The following is a 17,596-nucleotide window of genomic DNA, read 5'->3' as shown; positions in this document are numbered from 1 at the left end:
GAGCGGGATGTGGGACTCAATCCCAGGTCCCTGGGACCATGACCTCAGCCAAAGGTAGAGGCTTAACGATTAAGCCTCCCAGGCACCTGGGAGAGAGAATCTTTTTTTTTTTTTTTTTTTTAAAGATTATTTATTTATTTATTTATTTGACAGAGATCACAAGCAGGCAGAGAGGCCGCGGAGAGAGAGGAGGAAGCAGGCTCCCCGCTGAGCAGAGAACCTGATGCGGGGCTTGATCCCAGCACCCTGGGATCATGACCTGAGCTGAAGGCAGAGGCTCAGCCCACTGAGCCATCCAGGTGCCCCTGGGAGAGAGAATCTTAAAGCAGGTTCCACACCCAGCATGGAGCCCAGTCTCACAACCCTGAAATCATGATCTGAGCCCAAATCAAGAGTCTGTTACTTAACCAATTGAACCACCTAGGTGTGCCCCTCCCTGCCTTAAAATTTTTTTTTTTTTGCTTCTATTGGAAGGGGGAACAACTTTTCTGTGCCTGAAATTTCTTCTTCTTCTTTTTTTTTTTTTAATATTTTATTTGTCAGAGGGTGTGCAGAAGCAGCAGGGAACTGCAGGCAGAGGGAGAAGCAGTCTCCCTGCTGAGGAAGGAGCCTGATGTGGTACTCGATTCCAGGACGCCAGAATCATGACCTAAGCTGAAGTGAAGACAGTTAACCAACTGAGCCACCCAGGTGTCCATGTGCCTAAAATTTTTGATAGGGGGAATAGGATGTGAAATTACTATAAGGATGCATACAGTCAATGTATTAAACACAATTTACCATCTACTTTACTGAGTTTAAGGATAAAATGAGATAATAGTAGGTAGAACTTTTAAACTGAAGAATTATAAAGATAAAAAATATAATGAATGATTCTAGAGTTTAGTTGGAAACAACAAAATCTAATCTAGAATGGGTTGGTGAAATTATTGGTTTGTGTAACTAAATATTCTGAGAGAGGACTATGTATCAGACAGCTGTTGATCTTGGAGTCATGAGTTAGAGCCCCCCATTGGATGTAGACTTTACTTCAAAATCTTTAAAAAAAAAAAAAAAGTTAGCCTAGGATAATAATAATAGAAAATGTAGCAGACTTTATTGGATGGGAATGATTTTGACATATACTGGATTTAGAAGTTGGGTTTTGGCTATGTCATTTTTGGTTAAGGAAATGCCATGTGCAGATACAGGGAGATGGGGAAAATACAAAGTATAAAATTGATGAAGACAGGATATTTTAGAACTGAGCTGCCCCATGTGGTAGCTAGTAGCAAACTATAGATCCTGGACACTCTGGCTAGTTCAAATTGAGTAAGATCTTAAAAATTTAAAAAATGTAAGCTATCTCAATTTTTGTATTATCTATTTGAAACAATGTATTAGATATATGGATTATATAATTAATAAACATCTATTAATAAGTTAATAAATTAACATCTGTTTTTACTTTTGTTAATGCAGCTATGAGAAAATTTAAAATTCTGTGGCTTGTTACATATCTGTTGGTCAGTGCTGCTTTAGGAAATGAAATTGTCATGAGTATTCCATTTATCTTTTTTTCCTTTAAACCCAATGTATTTATTTACTACAATGGCTCAATCTTAAGGGCTTAATTTAAAAAACAAAAACAAGTGGTGCCTGGGTGGCTCAGATGGTTAAGCCTTTGCCTTTGGCTCAGGTCATGAAATCAGGGTCCTTGGATCGAGCCCTGCTTTGGGTTCCCTGCTCAGCAGAGAGTCTGCTTCTCCCTCTCCCTCTGCCCCTCCCCACTGCTTGTGTGCTTTCTCTCTCTCAAATGAATAAATAAAATCTTTAAAAACAAAACAAAAATGACACCACAGCTTAAGATGCAGAGTTTTAGATAGGAATGAAGACCATCTAAAGAAAAACTAAAAAGACAACACAAGGAGAGAGGCTAGGCAGTCAGGGATCTTGATGGAGACCTGCTTTGAATAGGTTCTTTGCAGATACTTCTTAAAGGCTGTGGGGTTTTTCCAGAGTTCAGCAGCACATGTGTTCAAAGGTCTATCAATGTTAAGTTCTTCTAGCAGGCTTAGGATGGACAGGAGGATGGTCCTGACATCATACAGGATAGACCACTGTCCTTCAGGATGTCCAGGCAGAAATTAGCCTGGGTGTTGTGCTGGGGTGGTAGTGGGGTGTGAGGAGTTTCACCATATGGGTCATTGTAAGGGTAGTCACTGGTGAACTCCAGGGAGAACGTGTACCTCAGGTGTTCATATACTGTGCCAGCTACTCCATGATGGTCCCCACCCATTTGAAGAGGTGGTCTGATTCAGGGAAGGTAGAAAAAAGGGTCATAAGTGTCATCAGCTTTTGATGCAGCTTCTTGCCCATGGGGTCCAATGTAGTGTCCCCACTGGGCTTGACTCCTTTGTGGGTAGCGGTGGCTGGCAGCAGTAGGGTGGCACTCCTGGGAGGCCATCTGGTATCTGCTCAGGGAGCCAGGAACTTAGAGAGTTCAACTGCAAAACTAGAATATTCCATTTATTTAATGAAAATGGACAATGGTAGTAAAGCACTAAATGCGGATACCTCAGAAGACATTAAGGATTTCATTTTACAGTTAAAAAAAAAAACCCACCAGAAATCTTTTTATCTAATGGATGACTCACCTTATAATATGATACCTTGCCCTGAGTTTACTTTCTTTTGATTTAGTTTAGTTTGTTCACGAGAAGGTATAGAATACACTAAATACTTACTGTCTTACTGTCTTTTATCTAGTATACTTACAGTGGAAGCAGTATTTCTTAAAGGAACAGAGATATGACTTGAACAGTGCATCATTTTTTTTTTCTATCCTAACAATAAACGTTTATTAGCTGTGTTCATTGGATAAAATCACAATTTTCTTATCTGCAAAATGAGGACAATAAAACCTGGTATACATGTATATTATATCAAATGAGGTAAATGAATGTATGCTGTCAATGCCATTCAGATACAAAGGGAGTGGGGTGCTTGTTAGCTATTGTAGGAGAAAGAAGACAAGACAAGATCTCTCAGGGTGAGGATGACAAATACATGTGTTAAAGCAGCAAGAATCCAAGGCAAGGTGACTTAGACTGTTGAATGAGTTACTAGATTGAAATGATGTGAGCAAAGTGGAAAGATTGATTCCATCTGGGCAGTTACATTTGAGCAGAGTCTCAATAGGTAAGGGTATTATAGGGGTGGAATGGGTGCCTGCATTTTAGATTTTGGATTGAGGGAAATATATGAATGAAATAGGAAACCTCAAGATATGTATTTGAGTTTCTTTTTGGCTTAAAATATTCATAGCTTTTGCTCTCTTTCAGTTGAATCATGTTGCCTTACTATACCTCAGTGCAGTATATGAGCCTGGGATTTCCTGGTATAGGGACTGCGTGTCTTTACATACATAGTGTGCAATTTTGTGTGGTTTTAAGAAGTGAATCTATTAATGTGTTCACAGTGGATCCCAAACACCATTAATATAAAAGCAAGTTATCAGTTAGGAAATAAAACACTAAAATCTAAATGATGGGGAGCACCTGGGTGGCTCAGTCAGTTAAATGTCTGCCTTCAGCTCAGGTCATGATCTCAGGGTCCTGGGATTGAGCCCCATGGGCTCCCCACTCAGCAGGGAGTCTGCTTCTCCCTCTCCCTCTACTTTCCCCAGAATCTGGGGAAAAGCAGGTATTTAATCGATGATTGGTGGGTGGATGAATAAGCAAGAATTTTGCAGCATTCAGAAAGCACTATATCACTTATTTTTCAGCGAGGATGTGTTTGAATTTCTAACCCTTTATCACATACTTACAGATATATGTGCTGATGGTTGTGTGTTGAGATCCTATGAGTGTTAGGTTTTTATTCTCCCACAGAGATCTGACCTGAAGTTAGGGCGTTTTTTTACTTGCTGTTGTAGAGGGCTTGCACTCTCCCTCTCAGTGACCGTTACTTTCCTGCAGGTTTTCAGCACAGCCTCTTGTGGAGCTCTGTTCTGTGAAGGATGTAGCTGGCTCCACTTCTTCCGGGGGAAGGGGGGAAGATACCTTGCCTGCAAACTTTTGGCTGTCTGGAATGGAACGTTCTTCTGCAAGGGAGGAAGCACGGTGAAAGGGATCATACCTACAGGAAATCTAATATTTGCTTTGCAGTGAAATGTGAAAAATTGAAAGAAAGGAAGCAACATAGTGACTAGAAGTCCACTCTGTGTGGGATTTCCTTTTTGGGGCTTTTCTCCTACCCTGTTACATCATCATTGTGTGTGTGTGTGTGTGTGTGTGTGTGTGTGTGTGTTTTAAGATTTTACTATTTGACAGAGAAAGGGAGCAGAGGGAGAGTGCGAGCAGGAGAAAGTAGAGGGAGAGGGAGAAGCAGACTCCCTGCTGAGTGGGGAGCCCATGGGGCTCAATCCCAGGACCCTGAGATCATGACCTGAGCTGAAGGCAGACATTTAACTGACTGAGCCACCCAGGTGCTCCCCATCATTTAGATTTTAGTGTTTTATTTCCTAACTGATAACTTGCTTTTATATTAATGGTGTTTGGGATCCACTGTGAACACATTAATAGATTCACTTCTTAAAACCACACAAAACAAAACTGTTTCTTCACCTTCCCATCATTGTTTGAGAAAGGAAATCAGAATAGCTGTTTACTCTGCATATTCCCTTGGCCATTTACCCACACTATTCATGATTTTTGTAAGTGGACTAATTATACATTGATTTCACAGTTAGAATAATAATAGGGGCCATTCTTTTTTTTTAATTCATTTAAGATTTTATAGATTTCACAGAGAGAGGGAGAAAGGGAGGGAACACAAGCAGAGGGAGTGGGAGAGGGAGAGGGAGAAGCAGGCTTCTCAGTGAGCAGGGAGCCTGATGCAGGTGTGGGGCTCGGTGCGAGGCTCAGTCCCAGGACCCTGGGCTCACGTTCTGATCGCCAAATATATTACGCCCTGCCCAGGAACACAAAGGGTTAAATCAAACATCCATCAGTTAGCACAACTCACCACAGATGAAAAAGGGAAAGGGTGGGGACACCAGTTTTTCTTTGTAAGCCTTTATTCTTTGGTACCCAGTTGCCTCTTGTCCTCATCACTAGCTCCTTTCATACACTTCTCAGATTTGATCAGAGTTTTGCTGACCATGCTGGACCTTTTGGCCGTGTGACAGAACTCTTCCTACTCAGACACATTCTGATATAGCTTAAAGGGCCATTTGATAAGTAGTAGTTGCACCATTTCTGAACCTTATGAGGCTTATGGACGTGTTAAGGCTTAAGTTCGAGTGGGAATCAGGAATGGTGTGAAACCCAGGGATACAGGGAAAGGGTTGAAAGGGAGGACTGAAGCAAGGCTCAGGTTTGGAGGAAGGGCTGGAAACATCTGTGGCAAAATTACTTGACAGTAAAAAAGAAAAAAAAATTCCATTTAGCCATTTTGATATAACACACCTGTATAAAAAAATAAAAAATTAAAATGTTTTCCTTTGGGACATATGTACTCAGGAAATGTTTATTGAACTTAATTTTTGAACCAATGACATGTTTTCAACCCCCTTTCTCCTACTGTTCTGTAATTTTATATTTGGGCCCCAGACCATGGTGAACAAACTTTGAGCTGCCCTGCAGATTTTAGTAAAATGAATCCTGTTTTTGAAGGAAAATGAGCTTCAATAAAGACATGGTGACATGAGTCGCTTTAGAATCTCTACACCACTTTTTACTATTCCAGTTCTTCATGCTGTTTCTACCATTACATGAATTTTTTTTTAAAAGATTTTATTTATTTGCCAGAGAGAGAGAGAGTACACTGAAGCAGGCAGAAAGGCAGGCAGAGGCAGCGAGAGAAGCAGGCTCCTTGCTGAGCAAGGAGCCCCATGCGGGACTCGATCCCAGGACCCTGGGATCATGACCTGACCTGAAGGCAGTGGCTTAACCAACTCAGCCACCAAGGTGTCCCTACCATCATGTGGATTTGACCAAACTGCATTCATCTCTCCATACTTCAGTTCCTTTATTTTGAAAATTAAGGAACTGGATTTGTGGTCTTTAAGGTCTGTTTTAGACCTCTTCATTTTAGTACCTCATTCATTACTTTTCTCAAGCACTATAATGTGATAAATAATTTTCCTCATTAAAAAAAAATCACCAGTTTTCAGAAACAGTCTTGCTTATATTTTCATTGTGGTAAACATGTCATGGCCTTGCCTTTGAGAACACAACTTTTGGTTTTAGCATTGTAAATGACAGGTAATGTAGGTGTTAAATCACTATGATCCGAACTCAGAATTTGGCTCTTGACAAACACAGGCTTTGTGACCTTAGGCAAATTACTTTCTTTCAGTAGCCTAAAATTCATCCTCTATAATTTGGAGGTGATAATGTATTTCTAAAGTCAATGTGAGGATTAAATAAGATAAGATCATGGCTGTCAATTGTTTAGAACACAGCCTTGCCTATAGGAAGGACTCCGTATATATTATCTGAGGTTAATGATGTAACTTCTTAGATCATAAATCGAGGACTGGTTCACTCAAATATTGTATCTAATGATCAGAATGCTTTGTGATGGAAACTGAGCTAACCTATTTTTCTTTCTTACAGATCTTATATTGCACTTTAAACACACCTAAAGTTGATATGGAAAATCTCTTAGGATCGTATGTAGGCCTTGAAGATTTCATATTTGCCCATGTGAAAGGGAACCAAAAAGAAGTGAATGTATATAAATCTGAGGACTCACTTGGTCTCACCATTACAGAAAATGGAACTGGCTATGCTTTTATAAAGGTGAGTCTTAAAAAATAACTATGTGACTTAACCGAGGGTAATATTTAAGAAAATCTACCAGGTCAAAGAAATCTTCAGATTGGAAAGCTAGCTTAGCAGGGATGTTTTGATAAGGTTTCATTTAAAAAAGCTTGCAAAGACCTCATTTTTTGTTTACCCTTTGCTTGAATTTCTTATTTTCAGTTTAAACTTCCTCTAGAATTTAGAACTTAATGAAAAGGAAAGCCAGATCTTGGTGCCCATTCATCCATATGAGCTCTTGTAGGTCTGTAGCTCATTAATATCTGATGACTTCTGTGTTGATTTCCAGTAGTTTTTTTAGGGTAATTTCCAAGTGTGAGAGAGAGAGAGAGTGAGAGAATACTTTTTTTTTTTTTTTTAAAGTAATCTCTAGGGGCGCCTGGGTGGCTCAGTGAGTTAAAGCCTCTGCCTTCGGCTCAGGTCATGATCCCAGGGTCCTGGGATTGAACCCTGTGTTGGAGTTCTCTGCTTGGCAGGGAGCCTGCTTCTCTTTCTCTCTCTCTGCCTGCCTCTCTGCCTGCTTGTGATCTCTGTGTGTCAAATAAATAGATAAAATCTTTAAAAAAATGTAATCTCTAGATGCAGTGTGGGGCTCAGACTCACAACCCTGAGATCAAGAGTTGAATGCTCTACCAGCTGAGCCAGGCAGGCACCCTAAGTGTAAACATATTTTTAAAAAATATTTTATTTATTTCTTTGAAAGAGAGAAAGAGAGAGCATGTTAGAGTGTGAGGGTATGTAATTTCTTTATTTAGGCACAAGGAGAGCAATATAGAGCTGCAAAGATGAGAGAAGGTTTGAGATAGTATGAAAAAACTAAGAACTGAGGAATAGTAAAAAGGAAAGTAGATTTATCTTTTTTTGTTTTGTTTTTGGTTTTTTATTTTTTTATTTTTTTAATAGAGAAAGCGAGCAGGGGGTGGGGCAGAGGGAGAAGCAGACTTCCACTGAGCAGGGAGTCTAATGTGGGACTTGATCCCAGGATGCTGGGATTATGACCTGAACCGAAGGTAGATGCTTAACTAACTGAGCCACTCAGACACCCAGGCTCATTTCTTAAATCCTTCTATTAAATAGTTGCAAAACAGCTGACTTCTATTGAATGCTTATCATGTACTATGCACTTTATGTACTTTTTCTCAATTCTCACAGTTCAATTTGATACTATGTTTTTTCTTATTAATGTACAACAAATTTTTAATGTATAGCTTACTGTACTCATACCTGTGTAACCACCACCTAGATCAAGGGAAACTTCATTTCTACCACCCAGAAGTCTCCCTGGTGACTTCCTAGTCACTCTGCTTCCCTGCCAAAGGCAGCCACTATTCTGACTTCTAATGCCATAGTTTTGCTTTTTCTTGAACTTCATTAAGTAGAATCCTATGCTTTATTGTTTCTGGCTTCTTTTTTTCAATATGGTATCTGGGAGATTGACCTGTGGGTAGGCAGTATTATTAACCTCTGTTTTAAAAATACAGAACCAGGATCAGGGAGGTTAAGTAGCTTACTTCAAAGTCATGTAGCTGAAAAACTCAGGATTTGAATTCAAGAGATCTGGTTCCAGAGCTGACTGACATTCCTATCCACTTCACTAAGAATTAGTTATAAATTTCATAAGCAAAACATATTTCATGTTTTTATTTTGCCCAAATCTTTGCTGACGCATTGTCATCATTAAGAAAAAGTCTTAAGGAAGCTATCTTTTTAACTGTAAATAGTACTTTATTTAACTTCCCATTTAATAGAGTGGTTATTTTTAGCTCTGCAAAAGATAGGACTGTGCCGAAGGTTGAGTGGGTGACCAAATGGAAAATCGTGAGTCGGGCAAGTCATGTGGGATTATCTGGGGGAAGCTTAGGACATGAAGCACATGCAGCAATGCCTTTCTAATGTCAGCAGGGAAGGGCTTAAAAGTTTTGCAAGCACGTGTGGATTTTTTAGATCTTAACCTCTGATGTTCAGAGCTTGTGTTCTTTATTTTTTTAATGCCTCTTTGAACATGTGCCTGCCTCTGTACTTGTTACTAGTCATGTGAGAAAGTACGTGATGGCAAAGAGAAAGTGGAGCATAAGCCAACTACTGACATATAATTCAACTTAGAGAAATGAATATCTTACTGTGTATATGGTTAATATGACTTTAAAAATCGAGGGGGGTGGTAATTTAAAACTTACTGTTTTAAAGATTGTAAGACTTCCATAATACCCTTGACACATTTCTTCAGTTTTTTACCATGTGCCATATTTGCTGTTTTGTTCTTTCATATGCATGTGTATATGTATATTAAATTCAAATACATACAATTTTTCTGAACTACTTGAAAAAGTGGATTGTATGTATTACGCCTATTTTGCCCTTACTGTTTTAAGAATATACTTACTAAGCGCAGGGTTTTTCCTCTATATAGCTATAGTATCATAGTGAAATTCAGAAAATCTAATATTGATAAAACTACAGTATGGACATTAGTTTAAAATTATTTTATCAGTTGCCCAATATCCCATTTAAATGAAATGTACATATATAAACAAAGTATTCTTTTTTTTTTTTTAAAGATTTTATTTATTTATTTGTTAGAGAGAGAGCGTGTGCAAACACAGGCAGAGTGGCAGAAAGAGGCAGAGGGAGAAGCAGGCTCCCTGCCAAGCAAGGAGCCTGATGTGGGACTTGATCCCAGGACACTGGGATCATGACCTGAGCTGAAAGCAGCCACTTAACCAACTCCACCACCCAGGCGTCCCTAAACAAAGTATTGTATTCAGAGGTTACTTGGAATAGGTGCTTTCCTGCCCCTTTTCCCACTAGGTAATTGTTATTTATTTGAAATGCTGTTGAATCCATTTGCTTCTCTTTGAATTGGACTTCACCCCCCATCCTTGTTTTTTTTCTGAATACATAAAATATTAACATGATTCAAAAGTTAAAACTATACTAAAAGACATTCAGAGATCTGTCACTCTTTCCCCTAACCCTCTATCCCATTACTCATTTCTCCCACTCCTTTTAAGTGATCATTTTCATTAATTTTTGGCTCACCCTTTCAGTGTTTATTTTTGCCAAGATAAGTAAAAAAATAATGAAACATTCCAAGAGTTTGTATGTCATTCTCATTCAGGGACTGTGTTAAACTTTTCTGTATGGTTCCAATTTTAGTGTATGTGCTGCTGAAGTGAGTACATGATATCCTTTCAGTAGTGGCTAGAAATCAGTAGGTTAGAGTAGGACGGTGTGGTATAGATTCAGAAAAGGGTAAGGAGGAAGAATTCCATGACTAGGAGGCAGTGTATTGTGATGCATGGGAACATGGGCTTTAGAATGACACAGGCCTAGGGCGCCTGGGTGGCTCAGTTAGTTGGGCATCTGATTCTTGATTTTGGCTTAGGTTGTGATTTCAGGATCCTGGGATTAAGCCCTGTGTTGGGCTCCATGCCTTTTTCCCCCCTAAAGATTTTTTTGAGAAAGACGATGAATGAATGAGAGCACAAGCAGGGGGAGGGTCAGAGAGAAGGGGAGAAGCAGATTGTCTGCTAAGCAGGGAGTTGGATGCAGGGCTGGATCCCAGGACCCTAGGGTCGTGACCTGAGATAAAGGCAGGGACTTAACCCATTGAATCAGCCAGGTGCCCCCAAAAAGCAGTTTTAAGAGGGAAGTTCATAGAGATAAATGCTTACCTCAAGAAACAAGTTTCAACCTAATTTTATACCTCAAGGAACTAGAAAAAGAACAAATGAAGCCCAAAGTTAGTAGAAAGAAGGGAATAACAATGATTAGAGCAAAAATACAGATTGGGAATATCCAGAGGCACTGGATAGCTCCTGGGTAGCTCAGTTGGTTAAGCATCTGCCTATTGATGTCGGTTTAGGTTATGACTGCAGGGTTGTGAGATCAACCCACATGTTGGGGGGATTGTTGCTTGGGATTTTGTCTCTTGTCTGTCCCCTCCCAAAAGAAAGAGTCTGAGAAGACAATAGAGAAGATCAATGAAACTAAGTGTTGGTTCTTTGAAAAACATTTGACAGGCCTTTAGCTAGATTTACCAAAAAGGACTCAAAACCAGAACTGAAAGATGTTACACTGGTTACCAGAGAAATGCAGATGATCATAAGTGACTATTATGAACAGTTACACCTAACCTATTGGACAGCATATAAGGAATGGATAAATTCCTAGAAACCTACAACCCACAAAGACTGATAAAGAAATAAATCTGAACAGATGGATTTAATCTCCTTTATAGTAGTGAAAAAATTCCCAACAACAAAAGTTTAGGACTGGATGCCTTCACTGGCAAATTCTACCAAATATTCAGAGAGAAGAATTAATACCAATTCTTCTCAAATTCTTCTAAAAATTAGAAGAGTGAACTCTTCCAAACTCACTTTATTAAGTCAGCATCACCTTGCTACCAAAACCAGAAAAGAATGATACAAGAAGAGCCAGTATTTGTAATAACATAAATGCAAAAATCCTCAACAAAACATTAGCAATCATATTCAATACATTCAATACATTAAAAGGATCCTACCTCATGACCAAATGGGGTTTATTCCAGGGATGGTTCACCATCCACAAATCAATGTAGATACCACATTAACAAAGTGAAGGATAAAAATTATCTCAGTAGATGAGAAAAAATATTTGACAGAATTCAACATCTGTTTATGGTGAAAACTCAGCAAAGTGCATATAGAGGAAACATACCTCAATGTGATAAGGGTCCTATAGGACAAGCCAACAGCTAACATCACACTTAGGGGAAAAGCTTTGAGCTTTTCACCACTAAGAATAGGAACAAGGCAAGGATGCCCACTCTTGCCAATTCTATTCAACACAGTATTGGAAGTTCTAGTCAGAGCATTTAGGCAAGGAAAAGATATAAAAGGTGTCCCTGTTGGAGAGGAAGAAGTAAAATGGTCACTGTTTGGAGATGGTATATACACAAAACTCAAGATTGTATCCAGAAAACTGTTAGAACTAATACATTCAGTAAAGTTGCAGGATATAAAATTGGTATGCTAAAATGTTACATTTCTATATGCTAATAATGAAATATCAGAAAAATTAAAAAATAATTCCATTTATAGTTGCATCAAAAAGAATAAAGTACCAAGGAATAAATTTAACCAAGGAAGATAATAGCATATTGAAAACTACAAGATGTCAGTGTAAGAAATTGAAGACAAATAAATGAAAACCTATTCCATGCTCATGGATTGGAAGAATTAATATTGTTAAAATGTCTGTACTACCCAAAGTAATATTACAGAGTCAGTGCCATCCCTATCAAAATTCCAATGACACTTTTCATGCAAATAGAACAAGTAGTCCTAAAACTTATGTGGAACCAACCATAGAAGACCCTGAGTAGCCAAGCAAGGTTTAGAAAGAAGAACAAAGCTGGAGGCAGCACACTCCCTGATTTCAAGGTATATTACAAAGCTATGGTAATTAAAACAGTGTGGTATTGGCATAAAAACAAACCTTGATCAATGGGGCAGAATAGAAAGCCCAGAAATAAAACTCTTGCATATATGACCAATTTATAACAGAGGAGCTAAGAGTATACAAAGGAGGAGGGGACACTCTATTTTGTTTATTTATTTACTCTGGGATACTCTTTAATAAATGGTGTGGGAAATATGAGATTGCCAATAATGGGAAAATTGGACAGCCACATGCAACAGAATGAAACTGGATCATTATCTCACATGATATACAAAAATTAATCCAGAATGGATTAAAGAATTGACTTAAAACCTGAAACCACAAAATAGAAGAAAACATAGGCAGTAAGCTCTCTGACATAGGTTTTGGTGATGATTTTTGAACCTGAAAACAGAAGCAACAGAAGGAAAAATAAAAAGTGGGACTATCTAACTAAAATACAGTTGGATTTAAAAAAATGGGCAGAAGATCTGAATAGACATTTGTCCAAAGAAGATCTACAGGTACATGAAAAGATGTTTTAGGGCATTAATCATCAGGGAAATGCAAATCAAAACCACAGTGAGATACCACCTTGCACCTGTTAGAATGGCTATTCTCAAAAGGGCTAGAAATAACAAATGTTGGTGAGGATGTGGAAAAAAGGGAACCCTTGTGCACTGTTGGTAGGAATGTAAATTGGTACAACCACTATGGAAAACAATATGGTGTTTTCTCAAAAAAATTAAAACTGTAACTACCATACAATTGAACAGTTCCATTTCTCAATATTTTAGGAGGAGAATGAAAATGCTAATTCAGAAAGCTAAATGAACAGGAATGCTTTGGTGGCTCAGTTGGTTAAGATCTAACTCTTGATTTTGGCTCAGGTCATGATCTCAGTGTGGTGGGATCAAGTCCTGCATCTGGCTCTGTGCTTCATCTGCTTGTCCCTCTGTCTCTGCTCCTCCCTCTGCACACTTTCTCTCTCTAAAATAAATAAAATCATAAAGACAAATGTACCATGCATTTGTGTATGGTGTTCACTGCAGTATTACTTATAGTAGTCAGGATGTGAAAGCAACCTACATGCCTATCCACTGATGAATGGATAAAGATGTGTACACACACACACACACACACACACACACACACACACACACACACACAATGGAGTATTAGCTGAATAAGAGAATGAAATCCTCCCATTTGTGGCAATATGGATGGATCTCAAGGGCATTATCCTAAGTGAAATGTCGGAGAAACACCTATACCGTATGATCTATCTTCTATGTAGAATCTATTTGTCTGTGTTTTTTTTTTTTTTAAATTGAATTAAAAGACAGTAATGCATGGTTCTCACAGAACCATCTTTACAGATGAAAAGACAACAGACTTAAACATTTGTGATTTTAGATTTTGCAAGACTCAATTTCCCAGAATCAGTATATAAATAACCTAATCAGAAGATTCAGAGTATACTTTTTAACAAAATCCGAAATTCCTAGAGTGGTTTAAGATGAGTTGGCAAACATTTATATAAAGGGACAGATGGTAACTATTTTAGACCTTGTTATAATTCAGGGTTATGTAGTCTTTTGGTACCACCTCTGTTTGAATCCCAATTCTGTCGTTTGTTGTGTTCTTTTGATCAGGCCATGTAATCACTGTACCTTGATATTCTCCTCTGTTAATGGAATGAGGCTTGCTTTGAAGGCTAAATGAACGAGCTATTTGCAGTTATGAATGTTTATTAGAACATCATTTGAGGACAGTGTTGGGAGGATCAGCAGCACAGATCTCAGGGCTGCTGACCATGGCAGTAAGGCATGCAGCTCAGACAACCTTGAATCTGATACCTAGGCTGTGCGGAGGGTGGGATGATGCCCTTGAGTTCTGCTGCTGTCTGTGATGAACAGACATTTCTGTAAGTGTATGCAGTGAAATAATGGAAAATACTATCATAATGGTCTGACATGATTGGGAACCTCTGAGTTTAAGAAGCTTGTGACTCCCATCTTTTAAAAAATATTTGTCTTCTCTGCATTTTGCAATATCAAGCTCTTAAGCTAGATGAGACAAAGTTCTAAGTGTCATAGAGAAATATACTCAGTGACTCTGTAAATATAAGCGTAGAACTAACACCTTTCTTTTCCAGTTCTTTGTGTTTGAGTAGCACTTTTAGCAATGTTATTCTCTTTCATGTTAAGATTTTCAAAGCATAGAGTTTACTTATTTATGTAAGAGAGAGTGTATGCATGGGAGAGAGAGAATCTGAAGCAGACACTGCACTGAGCCCAGAGCCTAAGGTGGGGCTTGATCCCACAACCCTGGAAGCATGACCTGAGCCGAAATCAAGAGTCAGATGTTTAATCAACTGAGCCACACAGGCATCCCTTTGCTTCTGGATTTTATTTCCCTCATGGTGTTCTTCAAGTTTCTTACAGCATTTTCCCCATCTCTTTATCCCAGATCCTCATCTGCTACCTCTGATGATTACCCATGCTTTGATGTTTTTCTTGCCCACCTGGGTTCTTACCCAGCTACTTTCTCTGACTTCTGACTTCTGGTGACGGCCTTTCCTCCTTCGGTCTTGACAGTCTTCTAGTCACCTCTGTGGCTCCTCACAGGTCCAGCACAGCCTAGATTTTTGTTACTCTGACCTTTAATTTACTGGTAAGATTTATATGTGTCTGTAAAGTTTTACATTTTAAAAAAAGTTTTATTTATTTAATCTCTGCATTCCACATGGGGGCTCGAACTCATAACTCTGAGATTAAGCATTTCTTGCTTTTCTGACTGAGCCAGCCATGTGCCCTGTAAAGTCTTTCATTTAATTAATTTTATATGCTGCTTACTTTTAATAAAATTGTGACAAGTCTTAAAAATAAGAGGTGGAACACTGAAATTTATATGGTGTTGTTGATCAAAGGAAAAAAAATAAGTTGAGAAGTCATTAAGAGAAATTAGAATAAAAATCAAGGAAGTGAGAGTTATATTTAGATTTTCACATTCTCGAATGGCTTTTTTTTTTTTTAAAGATTTTATTTATTTATTTGACAGACAGAGATCACAAGTAGGAAGAGAGACAGGCAAAGAGAGAGAGAGAGAAGAGAAAGCAGGCTCCCTGGTGAGCAGAGAGCCCAATGTAGGGGTCGATCCCAGGGGCTTGATCCCAGGACCCTGGGATCATGACCTGAGCCAAAGGCAGAAGCTTTAACCCACTGAGCCACCCAGGCACCCTGAATGGCTTGTTTTTAAAAAGATTTTATTTTGTTAATTTGAAAGAGAGAACATGAGAGAGAGAGCATGAGAGGGGAGAAGGTCAGAGGGAGAATCAGACGCCCCATGGAGCTGGGAGGCCGATGTAGGACTTGATTCCTGGACTCTGGGATCATGACCTCAGCTGAATGCAGTTGCTTAACCAACCCAGCCACCCAGATGCGCACATTCTAGAATGGCTTAAGAATGGGTAGATGTGGCGCGCTTGGGTGGCTCAGTGGGTTAAGCTTCTGCCTTTGACTCGGGTCATGATCTCTGGGTCCTGGGACCGAGCCCCTTGTTGGGCTCTCTGCTCGGTGGGGAGCCTGCTTCCTCCTCTCTCTTTGCCTGCCTCTCTGCCTACTTGTGATCTATCTCTGTCAAATAAATAAATAAATAAAATCTTAAAAAAAAAAGAGAGAGATCTTTAAGAGATCTTAAGATCTTTAAGAGATCTTAAAAAACAAAGATGAGGGGCGCCTGGGTGGCTCAGTGGGTTAAGCCACTGCCTTCGGCTCAGGTCATGATCTCAGGGTCCTGGGATTGAGCCCTACATCGGGCTCTCTGCTCAGCAGGGAGCCTGCTTCCTCCTCTCTCTCTGTCTGCCTCTCTGCCTGCTTGTGATCTCTCTGTCAAATAAATAAAATCTTAAAAAAAAAAAAAACAAAGATGATAGGCTATTTAATAGTCTTTTTGTTTGGTTTTTTAGACTCTAGTTTTCTTTTAAATCTTGCTTATTTTTCTGTAACCCTTTAGAAAACCCAGTTGCACTTGGTTGTATGTTGTAGTAACTCTTAATTCTGTTATAATGGTAATATCAAATCCTAATAAAACAGTATCAGATTATGAAACTTTTTCATTTTTTTATATTTCACTTTTGTAATGATAATGAGCTCTGAATTGACATTATTTCACTTGCATAAAGCATATTAATAGTTACTATTTTAATGAAAATAGGAATGTTCTTAAAATTTGGGGGTAAAAAAGAAACTGAGTTTTGGTATAGCAATTAAACTTAAAACTTCAAGTCCAACCTTCCTAGAAGAGTCTTTTACAGTTTTCTTTATTCCGTTGATATTATGGAGATGCTAGGGTACGTGAGATCAGTTTTCCTCTTAACTCTTAGATGCAGTGGTTACCCTACTGATTCAGAAGATGTTATTCTCCCACCTGGGGAATGGCACAGGCTTTTGTTATACATCTAGTAGCCTCTCATATTTCTATCCTGTCTGCCCACATGAAAGATTTGACTCCTGAGGCAGACTGCGGCTTTTCTTTTGCCCTATTCCTCACAACTGTGGAAGAAGTGAACTGTGCAGGGCTGTTACCTGTGCAGTTTTTTCTGGGCCTCTTATCCCTAGAATTGTTCCATAAAATCTTAGTACTATCTTAGGGAGTGTTAGGTCTCCTTTTGATACTCTGCACTATAGATTTATTGTATAGAAGTAAAATAGATTTAAGAAAGACCGATTTAAAGTTTTCCTGTGAGTCCTAAGTTCTCCTTATCTAAAATGTATAAATGAAAAATGATAGTATAAAATCACTCTTACTGGCTTCCTAAATGGTAACCACATCTGTGTCTTATTAGTTATCAATGTTATTAGCTGAGGTTGTACCAGTTCTTGAATCACTACATTTGTTACTAAGGTTTAAAAAATGTAGCCAGTAAGCAAACAAACAAACACCTTAAGGTCTATTCTCATGTATTGGGTTTCATTTTGAAATGATTCAACAACCATTTTTGGAGGGATTTTTCTGTGTAGTACTGTGTTAGACACAGAGCATATAATGGTGAATAACACCATCTCTGTCTCCAAGGATATTACAGTTTTGGTAATGGAGATTGAGAAGTGAATGAACAATTGCTCTATAGTATGCTGAACTGGCAAATTATTTGATCTTCCCAAGCTTCAATTTTTCTGATCTATGACATGAGACTCTCATAAAGGTTGTTAAAATTAAATGAGATGGCAGCTTAGAGCTCAGAATATGTAGCAAGACCCACTTTAGAGCATGAGAGTGACATCGTGACCATTCTTGGGGGTGTCCCCCCCAGGGGATGTCAGAAATTTCTCGGAGAAGTTGTTGATCACTGATGG

At 38.7% G+C, this 17,596-nt stretch overlaps 1 protein-coding gene and 1 non-coding gene across 2 annotated transcripts in view; one reads left to right on the top strand and one right to left on the bottom strand.

Annotated features, from left to right (window-relative positions):
* GIPC2 (GIPC PDZ domain containing family member 2) overlaps nucleotides 1-17,596 on the top strand; it is an 82,828-nt gene that overhangs the window by 28,886 nt on the left and 36,346 nt on the right. The window contains exon 2 of the mRNA XM_032302201.1: nucleotides 6,603-6,788. Within this exon, the coding sequence (XP_032158092.1) occupies nucleotides 6,603-6,788 (186 nt within the window). The remainder of the gene's footprint in view (nucleotides 1-6,602; nucleotides 6,789-17,596) is intronic.
* LOC116568355 lies at nucleotides 9,883-9,989 on the bottom strand. The gene has a single exon (XR_004276573.1). It is a non-coding gene; the product is annotated as a U6 spliceosomal RNA (small nuclear RNA).

Source organism: Mustela erminea, chromosome 10, assembly GCF_009829155.1.
Source record: "Mustela erminea isolate mMusErm1 chromosome 10, mMusErm1.Pri, whole genome shotgun sequence".
NCBI lineage: Eukaryota > Metazoa > Chordata > Mammalia > Carnivora > Mustelidae > Mustela > Mustela erminea.
Note: the sequence above shows the minus strand (reverse complement) of the source record. Positions and strands in the feature narration are given on the sequence as shown.